The sequence below is a fragment of the Pagrus pagrus genome (assembly GCF_965226575.1).
Source record: "Pagrus pagrus genome assembly, chromosome: 10".
Classification (NCBI taxonomy): Eukaryota; Metazoa; Chordata; class Actinopteri; order Spariformes; family Sparidae; genus Pagrus; species Pagrus pagrus.
In genome coordinates, this window is record NC_140194.1 from 14,822,969 (window position 1) to 14,842,370 (window position 19,402).

The 19,402-nt window shown below is 39.4% G+C and overlaps 2 protein-coding genes across 2 annotated transcripts; one reads left to right on the plus strand and one right to left on the minus strand.

Moving 5' to 3' along the window:
* Positions 1-109: 109 nt before the first annotated feature.
* On the plus strand, positions 110-6,386 carry LOC311264419 (ankyrin repeat and SOCS box protein 13-like). Its single transcript, XM_084365269.1, has 6 exons — positions 110-313; positions 1,353-1,552; positions 1,652-1,802; positions 3,816-3,950; positions 4,763-4,954; positions 5,055-6,386. The coding sequence occupies exons 1-6, from the start codon at positions 271-273 to the stop codon at positions 5,201-5,203; spliced, it is 870 nt and encodes a 289-aa protein (XP_084221395.1). The 5' UTR covers positions 110-270; the 3' UTR covers positions 5,204-6,386.
* A 3,840-nt stretch (positions 6,387-10,226) lies between these two features.
* LOC311264408 (neuroepithelial cell-transforming gene 1 protein-like) lies at positions 10,227-18,667 on the minus strand. Its single transcript, XM_084365249.1, has 12 exons — positions 18,345-18,667; positions 16,440-16,506; positions 16,265-16,324; positions 15,103-15,210; positions 14,846-15,010; positions 14,701-14,763; positions 14,518-14,614; positions 14,350-14,426; positions 13,916-14,173; positions 13,605-13,775; positions 13,335-13,521; positions 10,227-11,215 (listed from the first exon to the last, which is right to left on the minus strand). The coding sequence occupies exons 1-12, from the start codon at positions 18,488-18,490 to the stop codon at positions 10,878-10,880; spliced, it is 1,737 nt and encodes a 578-aa protein (XP_084221375.1). The 5' UTR covers positions 18,491-18,667; the 3' UTR covers positions 10,227-10,877.
* Between the last annotated feature and the right edge of the window lie 735 nt (positions 18,668-19,402).

The window sequence follows — 19,402 nt, forward strand, 5'->3', positions numbered from 1 at the left end:
TTGTTACTGTCCAAAAATGAATGTAGGAAAAACCTTTTGGTCTCTGGTATTTTGTAGGTCAGTCGCCTACATTTCCCAGAATTCCAAGCCATTGTTTATTTGGATTGAACCTCAGCTGCAAACACTGAGCACTCAGCACCCGGCTGCCCACCGTTGTTTGCTGTATTATGCAGTCTTTTCAGACTTTACTCCTTTGCTTCAAAATGAAAAAATGAATGACACGTCCGGCTGAATCTTCGTGTTTTACGCAGAAGAAAACGGTAACATGAAATGGAGATCACTCGGACCAGACCGTCCTTGTATGGAGAAATCGGTAAGTAGCTTAGAGTTGGTGACCAACAGTAACCCGAGACAACAGTTAAAACGGAGCTAGCAAAGCGAGTCACAGGATGGGGTTGGTAGCTTCAATGACTAGCTTATACTGCTTTTATTTCAGAGTGACACGCTTTCAGTCTCTCAGACGTATAGCTAGCTAGGCCAATGTTAGCTTAGCATGCTATCTTAAAGTGGCTAGCGTTAGTTTGAGAGCACGACAGCCTCTGTAAGCTCGTTAGTGAGGCCTGCAGGTACTGAACTACATGTTGTGCAACTGCAGCAGTCCTTGAAATCAGCAAATGTGCACCAAATGTAGAGCTTTACTCTGCTACAGCAAATGTGGCATATTCACAGATAGGCCTATGTATTATAAAACATCAACTGCAGGTGTAATAGCCTACTATTCATTACAAAAGTGCCATTGTGATGGATTGGGTGATTGATTTTATTCTGCCCCTTTCTGTGTCAGTTAGTGTATATGGTCAAGATCACCATTGTCTGTAAAACATGTAAAGCTTCCCACCTTAAAGGTGATGTACATTTTTCTATAGGATCATGACCTAAATATGTGCTGTGTGTCTCCTGTTTTGTGAGGAACTGTAAGAAAAGCTTACTGTGACTGTTTGATGATGAATTCTTACTTGATTCAATCTGGTTATTAAGTGCTTACATTTGTTTGAACATGTCATTATAGGAACCTTTCCACTAGTGTTTTAGTGAAAAACACGCCCAACCAACCAACAGACAATAGGGCATGTGTGAAAATGTAACTTTCTTGGCAGAGATGATTTTAATCCATTAATTAAAATAATTTCAAGTTTGTCTACACATTAAGGCATGACAAATAAAAAATTTAAGCCACATGTCTGGACCCTTTTTCCAGCAAATGTTGTGTTTCCATCTAAAAATGGGGCTTTTCCCTGGCATACTAAATATAGTTGTTAGTCATTGATAGATTAGTTATTACCCACACACCTGGAAACTTGAGCTGTTATGAATAGAAGGGCTCAGTCTTGTTTGACTTCACATATTTGCAGCTCATGGTCTTGGATTCTGGACAGACCGGTCAGCAGTGCATGAGGCAGCTGCACAGGGCAGGGCCCTGCAGCTGCAGCAGCTGATAGAGGGAGGTGCAGCAGTTAACATTGTGGCAGTCGACTCCATCACCCCCCTGCATGAGGCGTGTATACAGGGACAGACCCAGTGTGTCAGGCTGCTGCTGGACGCTGGTGCACAGGTGAGATGGTGTCAGTGATGTGCAACATCAGAAATGCCTTACAGGAGAAGTTGATCGCTTTCTTCATGATTGACTGATTGGTATATTTTTTACTTGAAGGTGGATGCTCGTAACATCGATGGCAGCACTCCGCTGTGTGATGCCTGTGCTGCTGGTAGCCTGGAGTGTGTGAAGCTGCTGCTGGAGTATGGAGCAACAGTTAATCCACCACTGTTTACCTTCTCGCCTCTTCATGAGGCTTGCATGGGAGGTGCGTCCTGTGATATACATCATGCTGGAATGTATTTTGAGCCATTTATTTGTCTATCAAGATGTCTTTGCTTCATCAGTCTTGCCTTGCCAGGCCTGATTCCACACAGCGTTTGTGTTAAACTACTTATCTTCCTAAAAATAGTGAATAAGTGAGTCATCAGAGCAGGCCTTAAGTTCCTCAATGATCTTCCTAAAGCACATTTTGCACTAATATGACTCATTTGTAACCATTTCAGAAATCATTAGTCAATATTACTGTCTTCTGTAATAGCAAATTTTCCTTTTCCCTGACGTCGTAAAAGACAAAAAGAAGGGTTGAGCAGAACCGAAAAGCAGATTGCAATACAAGAGCTCTGACTGTTGAGCTATTGATTATTACATCTGTCGAGATGTAGCAATACAACAAAAACTAATTACACAATTGCCAGTCAGGCTGTGGGACACAAGTGTACTGGCTATGTTGCTAAGGCACTGAAACACACTCGTATGATTGCAGTATTGATTTGAAAACAGAAATGACTAGTAAGGAGAAAGCTTTAAAGTGAAACTCCAGCCAAAATCTATTCAAGCTAAACAACAGCTTATGTACTTTCTGAAGGATGAAACTACAAATACTTTACAGCCTCCTTAAAAGACCACAGGAGATAAGTATTGGAGGCTCAAAACACAGAAACGATGGCGTAGATGTCCATTTTTGGCATTTCTCAAATTTAATTTATGTGGCTCTCTGCCTTGTGGGATTTATTTCCCAGTCCGGCTTGGAAGACTACTGTGCTGCAGAGCATTCAGTTTTATTTTAAATAGACATGCCAAAACAATATCCTGGAAAGACTTCAGTCAGGTTTTAGGGCTTATCATAGCAGAGAGTCTGCCTTGTTGAAATTGTATAATGACATACTCTCTTTTGACTCTAGCAACTGTGGGGATGCTGTTCGATACCATAGATCATGATATTAATAGATCGCCAGTATGGAGTCGATGTTGCATTACACTGGTTCACTTCCTACCTCAGAAACAGAAGCTTCTCTGTCAGCATAGGAAATCTTTCCTGTGGGGTCCCACAAGGTTCCATCTTAGCTCCCCTTCTCTTTGTACATGCTTCCTCTGGGTCAAATTATTAAAAAATACAGCATCTTCTTCCTCTTCTATGCTGATGGTACACACTGTATCTCCCTCTGAAACCTGAGGACCAGTCCAATCTTGTCAATCTTGTGAAATGAGACATTAAGAGTTGCATGGCTTAAAACCTCCTACAGCTGAATGAAGACAAGTCTGACGTTGTCCTATTTGCCCCCCAGGACTCCATCAAAGGGATTACACACAAGCCTAGTTACCTGTCCACCTTTGTCAAACCCCATGTCAAAACCTTTGGTGGGATATTTGCTTTCACCTTGTAATTTTGACATGTAAATTAATGCAGGGGTAAAAGCTAGTTTTCCCAGCTTTGTGCTATTGTTAAAATCAAGCAGTCCTCTCTTTCAAAGATCTTGAGAAAGAAAGAAAACATATACTTTTCTCTCGCTTGGACTACTGCAACTCCCTGTACACTGGGATTAGACAGTTGTCCCTTCCACGCCTCTGCATGGTCCAGAACGCCACAGCCAGGCTCCTGACAGGTACCCGGATGAAAGACCATATCACCCCTATTCTGGCCTCTCTTCACTGGCTGCAAGTACAGTTCAGAATCGATTTAAAGGTTCTCCTGTTTGTCTACAAATCCTTAATGGGCTGGCCCCCTCCTACATCACAGACCTCCTTACCCCTTATTCTACCTCCAAGTCCCTCAAGTCTAAGCTGTTTAACTTACTTTTCTTCCCTCGTCTTTGAATTCATCTGACTGGGCTGATTTGTGCCTATGATGACATGTCCCTGATGTTTCCATTGGTGTTTCTTGTATTTTTAGCTATCTACTCTACTCTGTAAAGCACTGTTGTCAGCGTGAGTTGTTTTTAAAGGTGCTTTATAAATACATTTTACCTGACCTGATTAATTTGCCTGTTTCTCACAATAGGTAATTCAGATTGTGTTCAGCTCATGATTGATCAGGGAGCTTTCATGGAGGCTCATGACTGCCACTACGGGACACCGCTTCATGTAGCCTGTGCAAGGCAACATTATGACTGCGCCAAAGTTCTCCTCAATGCCGGTGAGTTCATGTTTGTAGCTGGGTAGAATTAAATGTCGTGGTAGTTTTGGGTCAAAACCTGGATATGGATTATTTGCTATTTTACTGCGGCATTTTGGTTGTACTTTTATGTATTACTTATTTTAAGGCATCAGGCTTGGAGCTGAAGATTACTTTGGTACTGATTAATCAATCAACCAAGATTGTTAATCATTCATGAAATGATTTGAAGTTGTTATTATGTAACTTCTGAGAAAAGAACACATTTGACATATATCACCGTATTATAGCCACAGCCTGTTCACTTGGCTGTCGTCTGGCGAGAATTACCAAAGTATCCGCTGCAGTACAACCAGACTACAGAGCAGCTGTGAAACTCATCCTCCAGACTACACCACAAAGTATTATTTTTATGAATTGATTTTTTTTTTTGGTCATTTAGGTGGCGTGATACTTTGTAAGACAGTGATGTAGCATGTTTGTTGTTGATGTCCTTTAAATTGGACCAGATTACACAGTGGAACACAGTGGTCCCAGTGTTTCTACTTTAGCCACACTAAGATTAACCGGTATTACATTACACTGACTAGCATGTCCTAGCTTTCTGCAAACTATGAAAATGTTTCAAGCTTAGTGTATCTGTTATTTGATCTGAAAAGCAGAACATTTTGTTGTGCCTGTGCAGAGAGAGAAGTGCTGCATCACTGCAAGTTTAGATCGATGCTAAAATTATTCCTTTATAAAGGGATTTATAAAAACTGTATAAACACAAATGCTACAGAAAAGGAACAGTACTTGTGTCTCGCTTACAGTCTTGTCTTATTCTCCCAAAGGGGCAAATGTGAATGCTGCCAAGCTACATGAGACGGCCCTTCATCATGCAGCTAAGACGAAGAACACTGACTTGATTGAGCTACTTGTGGAGTTTGGGGGGAGCGTGTACGCCAGAGATAACCTGAACAAAAAACCCATCAACTACACCAGTCTGGGATCTCCTTCTTATCTCTGCCTTGAGTTCTATGAGAGTAAGTTTACGTATTTGAAATATGCATCCTGTCATTGTGAGTATATAGATAATCTAAGAGCACAGATAAAATGTCATCTCTGTTGCTTCCTCTTCTTCAGATACCCCCCTCAGTCTACAGCAGATCAGCAGAGTGGCTCTGAGAGGGACTCTCGGCAAAAGAGCATGTGAAGTTGTTTCCAAACTGGGCTTGCCCAATCGCATTATAAGTTTTCTTTCTTACATACCACCTCCAGTAATTGAAATTTAATCATCTAAGATGCAGCTCTTAGAAGTTTAAATGTAGACCAGTATGATGTCTACTGGCTCTGTGCTGGAACGTCACATGGCAGGATGTTAAAGTGGAGCACAGATGAAACGTCTTTACAATGCCAGACTACAAGGGTGCAGAGATTTCATTACTTAAATAAGCAGACCGTCTCCCGAAGCAAATTAAAAAGGGCTTAATTTGCTGCATTAACAGATTTGGACCATTAGGGAACAGACGACTGCCTTAATATGCGTTATCAGGCTGTTATGACTAACCTGTTGGCTCACAATTACCTAGATACAATTCCCGCAGACACAGAAGAGTTTGGCAGTTTTGTCGACCAACTCCTGAGAAAAATATTCTCAGCAGCCACTCATTTACTTTCATCACTCATGTACTACTCTGCTGTGTCATGCTCGACAGGAAGTGGGCAGCTGGTTTGTCATGTTTGTCTTCAGCTTGTTTGAAAAAAAGGCTGCTCATGGTGGTTAAGAGAAGTGAGATTTTACCAAACAGTCAGTTTGAAGGCCAAAAGATTACAACTACAAGCTATTGAAAGGAAAAGGTAAACCAGCACAGATATGTATTTTGTCTGATCAGACCTACTTTCAGGGCTGTATGGGCATGTACAGACCATCCATCAAGCATCCTGTGAGCTTGTTGCACATGTTACATTATGGAGAAATCACACCTTTTATCTTTTTTATTCACTACTATTACGAGTTTGACCTCACATAAATTAGCGTATCCTACCCCGCCTGCAACCTGAGCAAAGGTAAACTCAGCCCTACACACCCTGCGTGCGTGTGTAGGGCTGAGTTTGTAGGGCTGAGAAATTAATGCCCAGAGGCTCTTCTAACACTACCAACCATTTCATGTTACTTGGAGGCATTTGGATTACTATTAATAAGTACAGTATTATTTAAAGGAGCTTGAAATATATCAACATGAACTTGGTTCGTCATGACCAAGGAAGTGTGATTTCATCGTAGATGCTGTAAAACCTTATTGAACCTGGAGGAAACATGATGTAGTTTGTTTATAGTATTATGTCACTGTATGTATTTGTATATATTCTGTAACTATTTATTTTTAATGTAAATTTGTAAATAATACAGATGCTTCTACCTCTATTAAATTTGTGTAAATAAATAGACCACTATGGGACTATTTTAAAAACAAATCTTCAGTGTTGTGTCTTCAGTCATAACTGAAATGTAATTCAGATTTGGTTGTTGTGTGTAATTGTTGAATTTAAATGTGGGTTACATTGCCAAACCCAGAGAGATTTAACATAATGGGGAGATTGTTTGTACATCTTTGTGACAGTTGAGAAACTTAGGTACATCACTGGTATCATTATCTGACTGAGTTCAGAGAGATTGACATGTAAACATACATGTAGGTGAAAGTTTTTCGGGTGAAAAGAGACCTGGTGAATATGCAGTAGGAACTCTGTAAATGGCTTGACAGCAAACGACCTCACTGACAGATCACCTTTGTAAGGCAATCAAGCATACACTGCAAACTGGGAGTGGGCGGATGAAGATGAGTTGGGGCAGAATACAATGTAACCTGTCCTTGTCAAGTACATCACTGGACTGACACTAGAGATATAAGGGTTGTTGGTTAGAGACAAAACTAGTGAAGATCAGATGAGAACAATCTGCAGCCGCAACCTGCAATGAAAATGAGACACACCCATTTGTGGGTAATAAATGCATCCATTCAGTCTGACTCGCTCAAGACCCAAGTCTGAACATGAACTGCAGCTACAGAGCCTGAAAGGTGTCAGGTGAAATATGTTTCATAGTGATCATGAACAGAAACTGTGTTACCAGATATGTTATCTCAAAAGAGGAACAAAATCACAAAGTTTGTTGATTAGGTCATATCCTCTATTTTCTTCAGGGGATTTTAAGGTTTTCGCAACCCAGTGCAAATTAAAACTCACGGTGGGTATTTTACAGGCTGATTCCAGTATGTTTAGACGTAATACACTTGCTACTTTTAAAAGAATAGATAAAGAACAAAGGTTTGGTATCTGTGCCTTCATGAAACAAAATATACTAAACTGTTCAAGTTTTACACAGTCTAATAGAGTATTTCTACACCAGAATAAGTCCTGGCAGTTCAGAGAGGGTTTGAGACTACATTTAAAATCTATTAGCTAGGCAAAGTATGTTAAGGCAGGGGTATTGTCTCTAATTTCCTGCAAACCTTAGTGCCTTCATCTCTAGAAATAACATCTCTACAGAATTATAGCTTAACATAGCAACAGTATGTAATAAAATATGAAAAACTAACTGGGTGGGGTCACCTCTGGAGACGACTCTTATTTAGAAAATCCTGCTCAGAGCGGAAGTTAGATAGCTTGTAGCTAAAGAGGAAAACAAATATTGAAATTACGTCAAGTGTGGTATTAAAACTGCACGACAAAAAAAAGTGCAGTTGGAAACAAAGGCAAACTGAATGAATGTGACGACTTTACAGTCATATTTTGAGGATGTACGCGTATCTTCGGTGTGAGCTGCTACAGCTGCTAGCCTGCCGTTAAAAGACTGGGTGCTACTTCCTGTGTAACCGGACTAACCGCAACAACCGGTTACTGCAGTTCCTACTAATACAATGACATCACTGTTTTGGTTTTGGGGAATAGATTACGTATTTTGAGTTGAGTTGTTTTGTATTTATAGAGCACAGGTGTTAACGTGATAATGACTCATGACACCTCCCATGGTTGACTGAAAGAACAGTATTTTCAAGCTAAATGTAACCAAATACTAGTAGCAAACCAGTCAGTAAACAAGCCTATAGACAGTGTTGTATGAAGTCATACTTTAGTAAAAGTGAAGATATCATGTTATATCATGTTATATCATTACTTTGTTATACATTTAATTCACCCCTATGGGGAGTACTTGAGTATCAAAAGTACAAGTTACAGCAAATAAAACATATTTACATGTATGTAGATACTGTATATTATGGGTCGACCAGCCTGGATGATATTCTGCATTTTTCTTTCTTTCTTTCTTTCTTTCTTTCTTTCTGTCTGTTTGCTGATAAAATAAATGACTTTAAATGTGGCATGTAATATGTAGCTAAAGTAATCAAATAAATGTAGCAGAGGAAAAAAGTACAGTATTTGACTACAAATTGTAGTGGAGTGTAAGTATAAAGTTGCAAAAAAAAAGGTAATACTCAAGTACTGCACAAATACCTCAAAATGTGTATAGTACTTGAGTGAATTTACTTTGTTACATTCCATCACTGCCTAGAGATACAAATATTTAAAAGGAGTGTAGTAGGAAATTATGGAAGGAAGCCACAAAAAAAGCTAAATTAGGTCTGAGAGGTGAAGTTTTCCTGATATTGTATTTGTGCAAAGTTCATAAAACGTATTTCTTGTCACTGTATTCTAAATCCACATTTACAGTTACAAGAATACCTTATTTTTATACCTGTTCAATTTATAGGTGTATCCCTTTAGATTGTAAAAGACAATACCATAACAAAGGGGCAATAGAAAATAAAATGGATATAGTTTAAGCCTCAGTTAAATGATGGTAGAGATGGCTAAAAGTGAGGGATTCATTGTTGAAAAAGAAGATAGCAACATTCTTTGAAAGTGTTAAAACATTTTTTCTTCCCCGAGCCATTTGATCCTACCAGAACAGCAGCGGCCCTAACAACTGTCCCCTTGGACCGCCTCTGGGGAAAGAAACTGTTACATTTGAAGTCATCAGGATAACAGGATTTTTTCCTTGGAGAACCACTGAGCTACTGTTTAACAAAAAGAAGAATAATCAGAAGCATTTGTGGATTGCAAACCTTTGTAACTCCACCAGGAACACTACAAGGACACCACACATTGGCAGTTGTAAACTTCAGCAGAAAAATACATCTGACAATGCTGTTTTCACCAAGGTTGTTGAGAAGCTGCTGGTGTTGGTTTGCTCACCATGAGCTATTAATACTGCAGGTTCAACGGCTGACATTGTGTGAGAGGCCCCTGTAGTCAAATGGGTTAGGTGATTTGCCATGCAGCTGCCGTTGTGGTGGGACTCTGTAAGGCACAGGTTGCTGTGGACGTGTTAGTTGGAAGCTTATGACCTTGATCTTGTCCCAGATACCTGGACCCAAAATACAAGTTACATTCTGGTGAACCAGATGCGTCAAACTATACAGGATGCCCATCTCTTTCGAAAGAGTTGTTCATGCAGGAGGAAGTCCTTGTCATCATGACTGAAGTCTGTCTCACTCCAGGACAAAAATAATAAAAGGAACTTCCTCTTGGTGCAGTTTCGTTTTTGGATACTCAAGTCCTCTTTTATTTCCCAATGAAACTCTGCAGTCATTTGTTGTCTGTAGTTTTTTTACACATTAATGCTGACATTTTTGTTCTTTTCTTATCAGGACTCACCAAACGTTGATGATCATCAGCTTTGCATTGAGTACAAACACCAGACAACACAAAGCATAACAGCAAATATAATAGCTATTCTTTACCTACATGTAAATTTACCTTTGCAGTTATGTAAAAGCAGAGATGTTAATGCAAATGCTTTCACAGCCCCGTCTTTAGTATTCAAAGTCTTCCAGGCCAAAAACAAGCTTGGTTGGAGGGCTCACACATCAACAAGTCTTACCAAGTTACAGTGAGATGGTAGAAACCAAATGTGTATCAGAACTGAATATAATTTGAGTGAAGTGATTTTTCATTGCAGTTTTAATGTTTCAAGACAGTATATCAAAAGGAAACCTCAATCAAGAGCATACTAACTTCGCTCAAGTGTCATTCTGAACTGAAAAAAATAAAAAAACTACGATAAGGATTTCTCCAATTTCAGCACAGTAAGTGTAAAGGAGCAAACATCAGTTTTCCTCAGCTTTTGTTTGCCTGACATGTTGCGACACACTGCTGAAGAACTCTGTAAACAGTAAAAGGAAGTGACTGCAGGGGTCAAAGTACAGGACGTTGGTATGTTGCAACACACTCACAGTCAGTCATACTCAGGAGTCTTTTGAGAGCACAAACTAAATGTTTTATTTTTCTCCTATAAACAACTTTTCACTGAAAACATCATGATTCTTTTTTTTCCTTTCTTCTGAGAAATGTTTTTGCCTTATCTGATGTGTGGTCAGTGCTCTTCGTCATTATCTTATGTCTAACCTCAAACATTTTTAGACTCGACTCACACTCGACTTTGTTTCTTGATCCCTTATCTTGACACAGATAACACAACTGTCAACTGCTCACATGATGCCTATTATATACACGCACGGACATTTTGATAATATTTAAAAAACAGAAAGTTTAAATGTGTCGACACTGGACTGGACTGGACTATTAAGCTACAAGTGGCATAAGCTTTAGGTAGACAAATGAAACCCTAATTCCACACACATTTAGCTGGTGTAAACATACATTTCAGTCACACTGTCACATGTCACTTTTTTCTTTGTAAACTAATTACACTTTTTAAAGGACTGGAATTTGATATAAATTTGGACGGAAATGATTGGAAAGGACATTTCAGTGCAGCTATACAGACAAAAGCACAAACATAGTGGTTGCATGAAAATTCACAGAAGACACATGTGACCAAACAGGACATATGTTGCACACATGTGTCTGTCTTAAGAGGAACCCTTGAGATGGGTAAAATGTCTACACTCCGGTCTCCTTCCTCTTTAGTGAGCCTTGTAACTTCTGGTCCAGTCTGGTTTTGGAGAGTGTCTGAGGCCGGAGTTTAGGGCCAGATGTGGGCGGGCAGTTCTCGTCTGTCTCCTCGTCAGAGATGGTGGAGGTGGTGGAGATGGTGGAGGAGCGGCGCTTGGCTCTGACAGCTCCTCCCTGCTGAGCTCTTGGTGGAGCCCCCTGCTGTTGGGTCATTGCGGTGCGCAGACAGTTGAGCCACTGCTGCTTGTGGTAGACATCGTTGACATGCAGGGTGTGGGACTGGCCGTGGGATGGATCCAGAGAGCTTACACGAAAAACGTTCTTAGCTAGAGAGACAGTCAGAATGAAAGAAATACAGTCAGCAGGCTTATTAGGCAGTGTAGGATACAAAAATCAAGTGTGATGGCACTTTCCCCCATGTCATCAGGATTATAAACACCCTGAATTCTTTACATTATTATAAGTCCCACTGAGTTCAAAATGTATTTTCCAAGAGAAACCTGGAAAGGTAGCGGTTGTACAAAATCACAACATATAACAATGCAACACATGCAACATGATATACAGAAATCCAAAATAAATCAGAAGAACAGATATTAACAGAGAGTGGCCTCTCAAAAAAACAACCAATTGCCTCCTTCACCACATTCCTCATGATTCCCTTAAATTCATCGATGGATATAAATGTGTCTAGTTTTGGCTCTCTGCAGGTTCCCTCCACAGAGCGAAGACAGAACTGTACAGAGGTAAGTTGGAAGTTTATCCAGTCTTGCTTTATAGTTAAAAATATAATTTGTAAGTGCTGTTGTCTGTGAGTGGTCAATGATTTCCAACCCACCAAAGCATAAATAATGCAATGCTGAATAAGAGACTTTGCATTTGTAATGAAATGTAAAGATGCTTGGTACACAGAGTAAAGGTGTGATATGATGGGGGAGGCTGCATGCACACACAATACAGTATGTATGTCACTGCAGTCAATCAGATATAGTATTTTTTGTAATTCCTCCATCCCATCTAATAAATATTTTCATATTAATGGATCACATTAGTATGGACAATGTGAAAGGGGTCTCTTCTCGTGATTAGCCAACAGAGATTAATCATCCAAACATGTAGTTCCCCTTAGCCCTAAAAACACTCAGATAAACACTTCTATCCAGCACCAAACTAGCTAGAGAAAGTGGAAGATAGTGGAAGATTCAGCTGTTAAAGAGACCAATATTTCCCTCAGGAGGGAAAAAGAGAGAGAATAAATGCTCTTACATTCATCTGGTGGCCACAAACACAAGTCTAAATGAATAAAAACGTTGCTCCGTATCTGCTGTTTGTGTAAATAACCAACTGCTTGCTAACAAGTTTGCCTTATCAAACTTGTAAAAGGTCATATGTCAGTGTTGTGTCGACAGCCTGTTGCTGCTGCCCTCCAGAGGGCCATAAAATCAGTTAGTACATCATCACTTCCCACTTTTCTTTATACCATTTGTTTATGTCTCGTCTTTATGAGGAAAAAACAGCCCTTTCACAGTAAACATTTTCTCTTGTGATGCTTGTTACTTTTACATTTCACTCAAAACCCTGTGATAAAGATGTGATGGATAAAAATTGAGTAGTAGAGAGACTGCGATTGGATTAGAGGTGTCTGAACTGAGTCAAAAATTCAGCTATATGTTTTGAACACACATGAAAGGGTTTGTGAGGGCAGAGTTCAAACCATATTGTTTTTAAAGTAAACATAGTAGACACAATTTCTGATGCTCTTCGTGAGCCAACGATATAATGTATATACTGTACTGAAAATGTGATCTGAAGTGTAATGTAAGTACACAATGTCAGTAATAGCTTGTAGATGGAAAACTACTTGCTCAATTATTAAGTGTGTAAGTGCAGTGAAGTAAAAGTTATATTCTATAATGTACGAATATACAAAAAATAATTTCTCAATGGAAGCAGTGGAAGTCAAAACACACCTTTGTCTGTCTGTCTTCAGACCTGCCTGTGCAACAGCAAATCTAACGTTGCAGCTAAGATTAGATCCAAGTCAGTTCACGTCATGTTCAGAAGGTAACGAGGTGTCAAGCAGTACTTTACAAAACACTGACAGTCCGTGTGAGGGCCAAAATGTTCATGCTACACTACATTTCACATTAAGCTAGCAACTAATGATGGTTTTCATTAAAGATGAATCCTTGAATAATGTTTCTATTAATCATTTACTTTAAAAAAAAATCAGACTCAAAATGCTCGGTCCCAAAACACAATCCCAGACCCAAAAGATATCAAAGTTTATATTAGCTAAAAGAGAGAAAAGCAAATCTTCACGTATGAGAAACTGAATTCTGTAAAAGTGTTAATGAGTAACACAAATCTGAAGAGAAAAATCAGCAAAACTGAGCCACTGGGGACGCTCTGCCAGCAGGTGGAGTACAACTCAACTCAACCCACCTTTCTCTCCAGTGGTGAAAGCCCCTCTGAAGGACCCTCCCATACGGATCTCTCCATCCTGCAGGTCCTCTAGAGCCAAATCCCGAACTGGGATGGGCTGTCGATACACCTGGAAGCAGCTTCTGTCGTTGCGGGTCACCGGTCGGGTCAGAACCAAGAGCTCCGAGAAGAGGAAGACATGCAGCCTCTGAAGAAACACAAAAACTTATTTCAATACAGGACAACGTATAGATAATACATTTATTTAAGGAGAGTTATCATAAGTCTCACCGAGCCACTCTTGTTCCGCAGCTCTCCATGACAAAGTAGAATCTTACAGTTGTCTATAAGAGGGTCGCGCTGCCGATCATCCAGATACTCCAGTTTGTCTATATAATACTGACACTCAGACTCCCCTTTTCTTATGTTGATGTCAGACAGAATCTCCTGGATTATAGTGATCTGGATAGAACAAAGGATAGAAAGACTCATCACGAGACTAATCAATAAAATAAAATAAAAGCTGTATTATCATCAGATTCAACAGCTAAATATAAGCAACAACTCTGTGATTGTGACAGTATGCAACATGGATAACATACAGCTCTTTCCAGACTGGCTACGTCTGGGTGATCAGGAGGAGTGTGTCTGAGGATCTCTCGCAGCAGCAGTGGGTATTTCACCAGGCGTGATCGTGGGATGTCCAAAAAGCTCCAGAGGTCGAGCTTCCTGCTGAAGGGCGACTCCAGGCAGCGCTGCAGGAAGTCCTGCACTCGCTTGTCCTGCTTTTTCTGGTCCAGCAGGGCTTTGGCTGCAAGCTGGTTGCTGCAGTAATCTTTGTAGGCGTTCAGACCAGGCAGCTGAGAAGACGCAGTGACAGTTTTTACATGCTGAAAATAGCAATATTTGAAGCACCAACACACACACACATATATATATATATATATATATATATATATATATATATATATATATATATATATATATACATACACATATATGCTCTTATAATGTGTTTATATGCTACAATACACACCCAGTCTATAACTATCTGTCCGATCTGAGCTACTGTTCCATCGGGGCCAGTTTCCTCCGTCAGTTTCATCATTAAATCTGCAAATTAACAAAGTATACACAGTCAAAAACACTTTTTAGCAAGTAGAGCCCTTAATTAACACACTTTAAGTCCAAATCGGTGACCTACCCTCATGTAAGGGGATGTATGCATCCAGGTCACCAAATATGTGAGCTAGTTCCTCCTCCGTAATGATGGAGAGCTTTAGCATCGGATCATGGTACGCCTGATTGTAAAAATAAAGAGTGTGAGCACAAAGGGAGCGTAAGCGTTTTGATTTCTTTGCATGATTTTATATAAAGAGGTTTCAACCTTTCGTGCAAGTTGGAGATCTTCGATGAGATCCTGTTCTCCCCTGTAAAGCTCATAAATCGCCTGGAGAAGAAACACAAGAGGAAGTTACTTTTTCTGCTCTGTGTGCTGTTAACATGACTTTTAAAAGACCGACATGTCGAACCTCTTGTCTCTTGATCTCTTTGGTGGAGAATGTGCTCTTCTGATGCACATCCAGTGTCTCCGACCACAACGTGCTGTTCCTGCGTTTAGTGGGAGTGGGACCTGCTGTCTTGCTGCTGGCTTTCCGGGACATCCCTGGTGACTTGGTGTCACGTAACGACATTGACTAGGAGGGAAAATGAATATTTTACAGTCAAACACAAATTCTACACATTTTAAAATTCTACATGTAGGGTGTCACATGAATATGGCACTTACCTGGATGGTTTGGCCAAAGCGCCGCACTGCTCCATTCTTCGAAGGCGAGATCAAGTTAACGAGGGATGAAACTTTGGCCAGTGGTCGCACACGTTTGTTACTGGGCTCCTGAGAGTCAAAGAAATAAACCTTCTTCAGTTCACATCATTGGTTCCTGAGATGGAGAGTAATGCTGTAACAATACCTCAACTAATACAGTATTGTTTATACAAGGCTCTTATAGTGAGTGAACTTTTAACTAATGTTGTTCAACACCTGAAAAAAATACTGCTTTGCAGTTGCAGAAATGTGATATTTTCCATTTTTGTAACATTTATCTTTGCCTTTATTACTGATAGTATAATATGATTTATTATAAAACACTGCCAGGGGTTTTCCTACAATAATAAGGCTTGGGTGCAACACCCAAAACATTTTGAGCACCACTACAAAAAAGACGTTCTTTACAAACTTATACTATTATCTTTAGCTATACAGTAAACTCAATACGAGCTGGATTTTGTTGGGCCAGATGTTGAATAGCAACAGCTGGAGGCTCCGCAATTAAAATGAGGTCGTCAGATTGTGTTGTTTAGTTTATCATTCAAGTAACTTGGTGTTCACTTTATCTGTTCTTGTAACTGTCAGTGGATAAAACAGTTTTCTAATAGAAAAAATGTCCGAAAGTATTTCATATATTAGTGATTAACCGATAACCGGTTGTTAAGGCAATCGACTATCAATAAAGAATTTGCTAAAATTTTGCATCTCTAATAGAAAAATGTAAAATTTTCTTGGAAGGGAGCCCTTAAGTCTTCCAAAAACCTAGTGACAACCACAAACTCCATTGTTTTATTCCGCTATCATATATTATAACTGAGAAAATGAAAATGTGATGTTGTGTAGAAAATGTATTTAACCACTTTCACAGAGCCAAGAGACTGTGATCATGCTGAGGGACAATGTGGCACAGATTTTCTTTCCCCAGTATCATTTCTCAGGCACACACATGTGCCAGTCTGAGGGATAGTGGGATTATCCTGAGCTCATATCACACAACATGTCTGTCTGTGGCGAGTATCTGAGTCATGCAGAAGGATTAAATTTGGTGTGAGGACATTTTCAAGGGTGCTACACTAGACTAGCATCCGACGGATGGACAGGAAGCTGTCCTGGCTCTCACCTTGAGGTCGAAGCTGGACAGACTGACTGTGTCATCCTCCTTCTCTTTGCGCTTTCTCTTCTGCAGCAACAGAAGAATATACACTGATTACTTTCACAAGTCTAAAAAAAGGACGTGCAACTATGTGATCACTGCAATGCAATATGATGGTGTTATGTTTTAAACATGGACTCACTAGACTGAAGTCCCATGGAGTCCCAGGAGTGAGAAATGTGAAGGAGCTTCCTCTCTGCAGTGGAGGTCTGCAGGAAATCAGACAAGGAAGCAACGGTCAAACAAAATGAAAACATCTATTTTTACTGTATTTGTGGTAACAAATCTCTGCTGAGGAGGTTTGTTCGGCTTCTATTGACAAAGAGGGAGAGAATCTAATCATTAGTGAGGTGTTGGCTGCTGAAACACACAACAAACAACAAGTCAGGGCATGAAAACACGACAGAACTTGACCTTGATTTCTACAACAACGGCTTGGTTAATTCTAGATAGCATTCTTTGACAATAGATAGAGACAAAGAGTCACAGCTTCTGTAGGGAATGCATTTCAGCTCTGTTAATATGATGGATGCCTTCTGTAATCAAAAGTCCCTGTTATGTTTCAAATATGTCAAATGCTGACGAGTTCATCTGATGACTGAGGGATGTTAATATAATAATAATATTAACCATATAAGGAGCTGGACTGCTCGCTGCTGCAGAAAAAAAGTCAGTTATGGTGACAAAACAATGTAGGTACAGAGAGTTACAATGTCGTCTTTTAGTGAATGACACCCTGAGGCCAAGGTCAGCTGAGCACACTGCTGCACAACCTACTTCTTTAAATCAAGCGTTCAAGTCACGTTGGAAGTAACGGAAATATGAGCGGGAGGATGTGAGAAAGTGGTGAATCTGCAAGCCAAGTCATTGAGATGTGATTTGGAGGAGGCAAAAAAACATGTCAACGTGTAAACAGAGGAATAATTACATGCTAATAAACATGTAGGTTTGGCACTTTGTAATCATAAATGAACATATTCTGTAAATGCAGCAAAATATCCGAAGCCAGCACTAATACTGAGTGTTTTCTCAGCCTTATCTGAAGTTTGCATTTTTGCAAGTCTGCGAGAACAAATATAGGTGCAGTGTGGGTTCAACTATGCAAACGTGCATTTGTAATGAAAACTAAGTGAGTTTAAAGAAAACCATGAAATCTTGTTGTGCTGTTATTCAAGAGACTGCTTCTCAAGGGACTGCTACTTTAAGTGAAATTAAGGCAGAGAAAACACAAAATTGTAGTATCTGCAGAAAATTATGTCGATATTACTTGACGCATTTATCATACAATACCATTACACTTACCATCTAGTGCTGAAATGTATAAATAGTAAATACATAAATAAATAAAACTATTAGTCAATTGATAGAAAGTGAACAAAAAATGACAAACATTTGTTGATTCAAGTTACTAAAATGTGAAGGTTTACATAATTTTTACATCATTGTATACAGAGTATTTTTTGTTTTAGACTACTGGTCAAACAATATACAATATGAGAACTTTTGGGAGGGCTTTCAGAATTTATGATTTTTCTCACAGTACATTAACTTAAAGAAATCCACTTTATTCATTGATCAACTGATAGAATGATCAATAAAAATCAAAACACATCTTTAATTTTAGCATTCATGGGTCATATTTACTCCTGGTTTGACATGTTTTTATCACTATCAATAAATTAACTGATTACATGATTTTCGCTGCTTAATCGTAGAAAAAACAAAACAGCCAGCTTAATACATAGGCCTACATGCATTATATTACACATAGTTATTTAGTTACATCTAGTTTCTGTTGTACGTGAAGTTGCTCCAAACGCAGTTGAATGCATGGCAAATCGTGTACAAAACATCCGAAAGCATGGCTTCCGAGTTGCACTTGAAAGCATCGTTTGCCAGTTACAATACTAGCCCTGCCCGTCACAGTTGGCTAACGAGATAAAGCTAGCTCGCCCAAGTTTGCTAAAAAGTAACATTATTTCAAACAGGGCCTCTACAGAATTAATTATACATAAAGATATGACATTTTTCGACCTAATCTACTCACTTCTTGGAGTTATTTCTCCGTAGTGTCTGAGGAGAGGGCTCTGAAGCGCTGATGACGCTTGTAATGGACGTCCTCGATGACATCCTGCGCAGTTTATGCTTTTTGTTCTCCACCGTCCCTCCGCTCATTTCTTCATTTTCTTCCATTTTGCGGGAGGCTTCGCTGTAAGATCAGTTATACCGTGGAGTAGTTGTGGCTAAGCGAACAAACGACAAAGTCCAGACGTATGAAAACTGGCCCGATGTGTACAAAGAGAAGCAGACGATCGATGACAACAGAACACACTCCACGGCGGAAGTTTGAATATGGCGGATTCTTGGAAATGGACCAATCAGGAGAGGCCTTAGAGCTCTGCTGCTAGGATACCATGAGGTGGGAGGGGCCACGGAGTCCTCTGTAAAAGGACCTTGAATGTAGCCTGATCGTGTTTTCTACCAGCGAGGAATAATGGGAAGTTAAAGATCCCCTTACATATTATAATTTCTCCATACAGTCTATGTTTATCGAAGAATTGAATAATAGTAGATTGCATTACACATAAACTAATAATTCAGTGTTGAAACCAGGAGAGAAATATATAAATCATATCTCATGGAATTGATGAACACTTGGTTTTATTAGATTTTTTGTATGCAATTGAATATAATTAATTAAATATCTCCAATATCGGTCTCTCATATTCTCTTAATAATTTAGATAGCACACACAAAAGAAGGGATAATATCACTTCTTTTTTGATATTGTGATATTTCGGTATTAATAACTCCCCAGGGTCACTAAACAATGTGTTTATTTTACAGAGAGTATGCAGCAGTGCTGAAATAATTGAATGTGTTGATTAACTGAAGCTTAAATTTCAACAGATTTTGATAATCAGTAAACGATATGATAATTTAACAGGCACTGATGTAAGATGTAAGGGTTTTGAACAGCTGGTTGGACATAAAATGCAACCTGAGTCATTACTTTGAACTTTGATGAGCATTATTCACTAGGCTATAGTCTATGCAGCTTTATTACAGACCAAGTTATTAATTGATTTATCTTAAATAATAGGC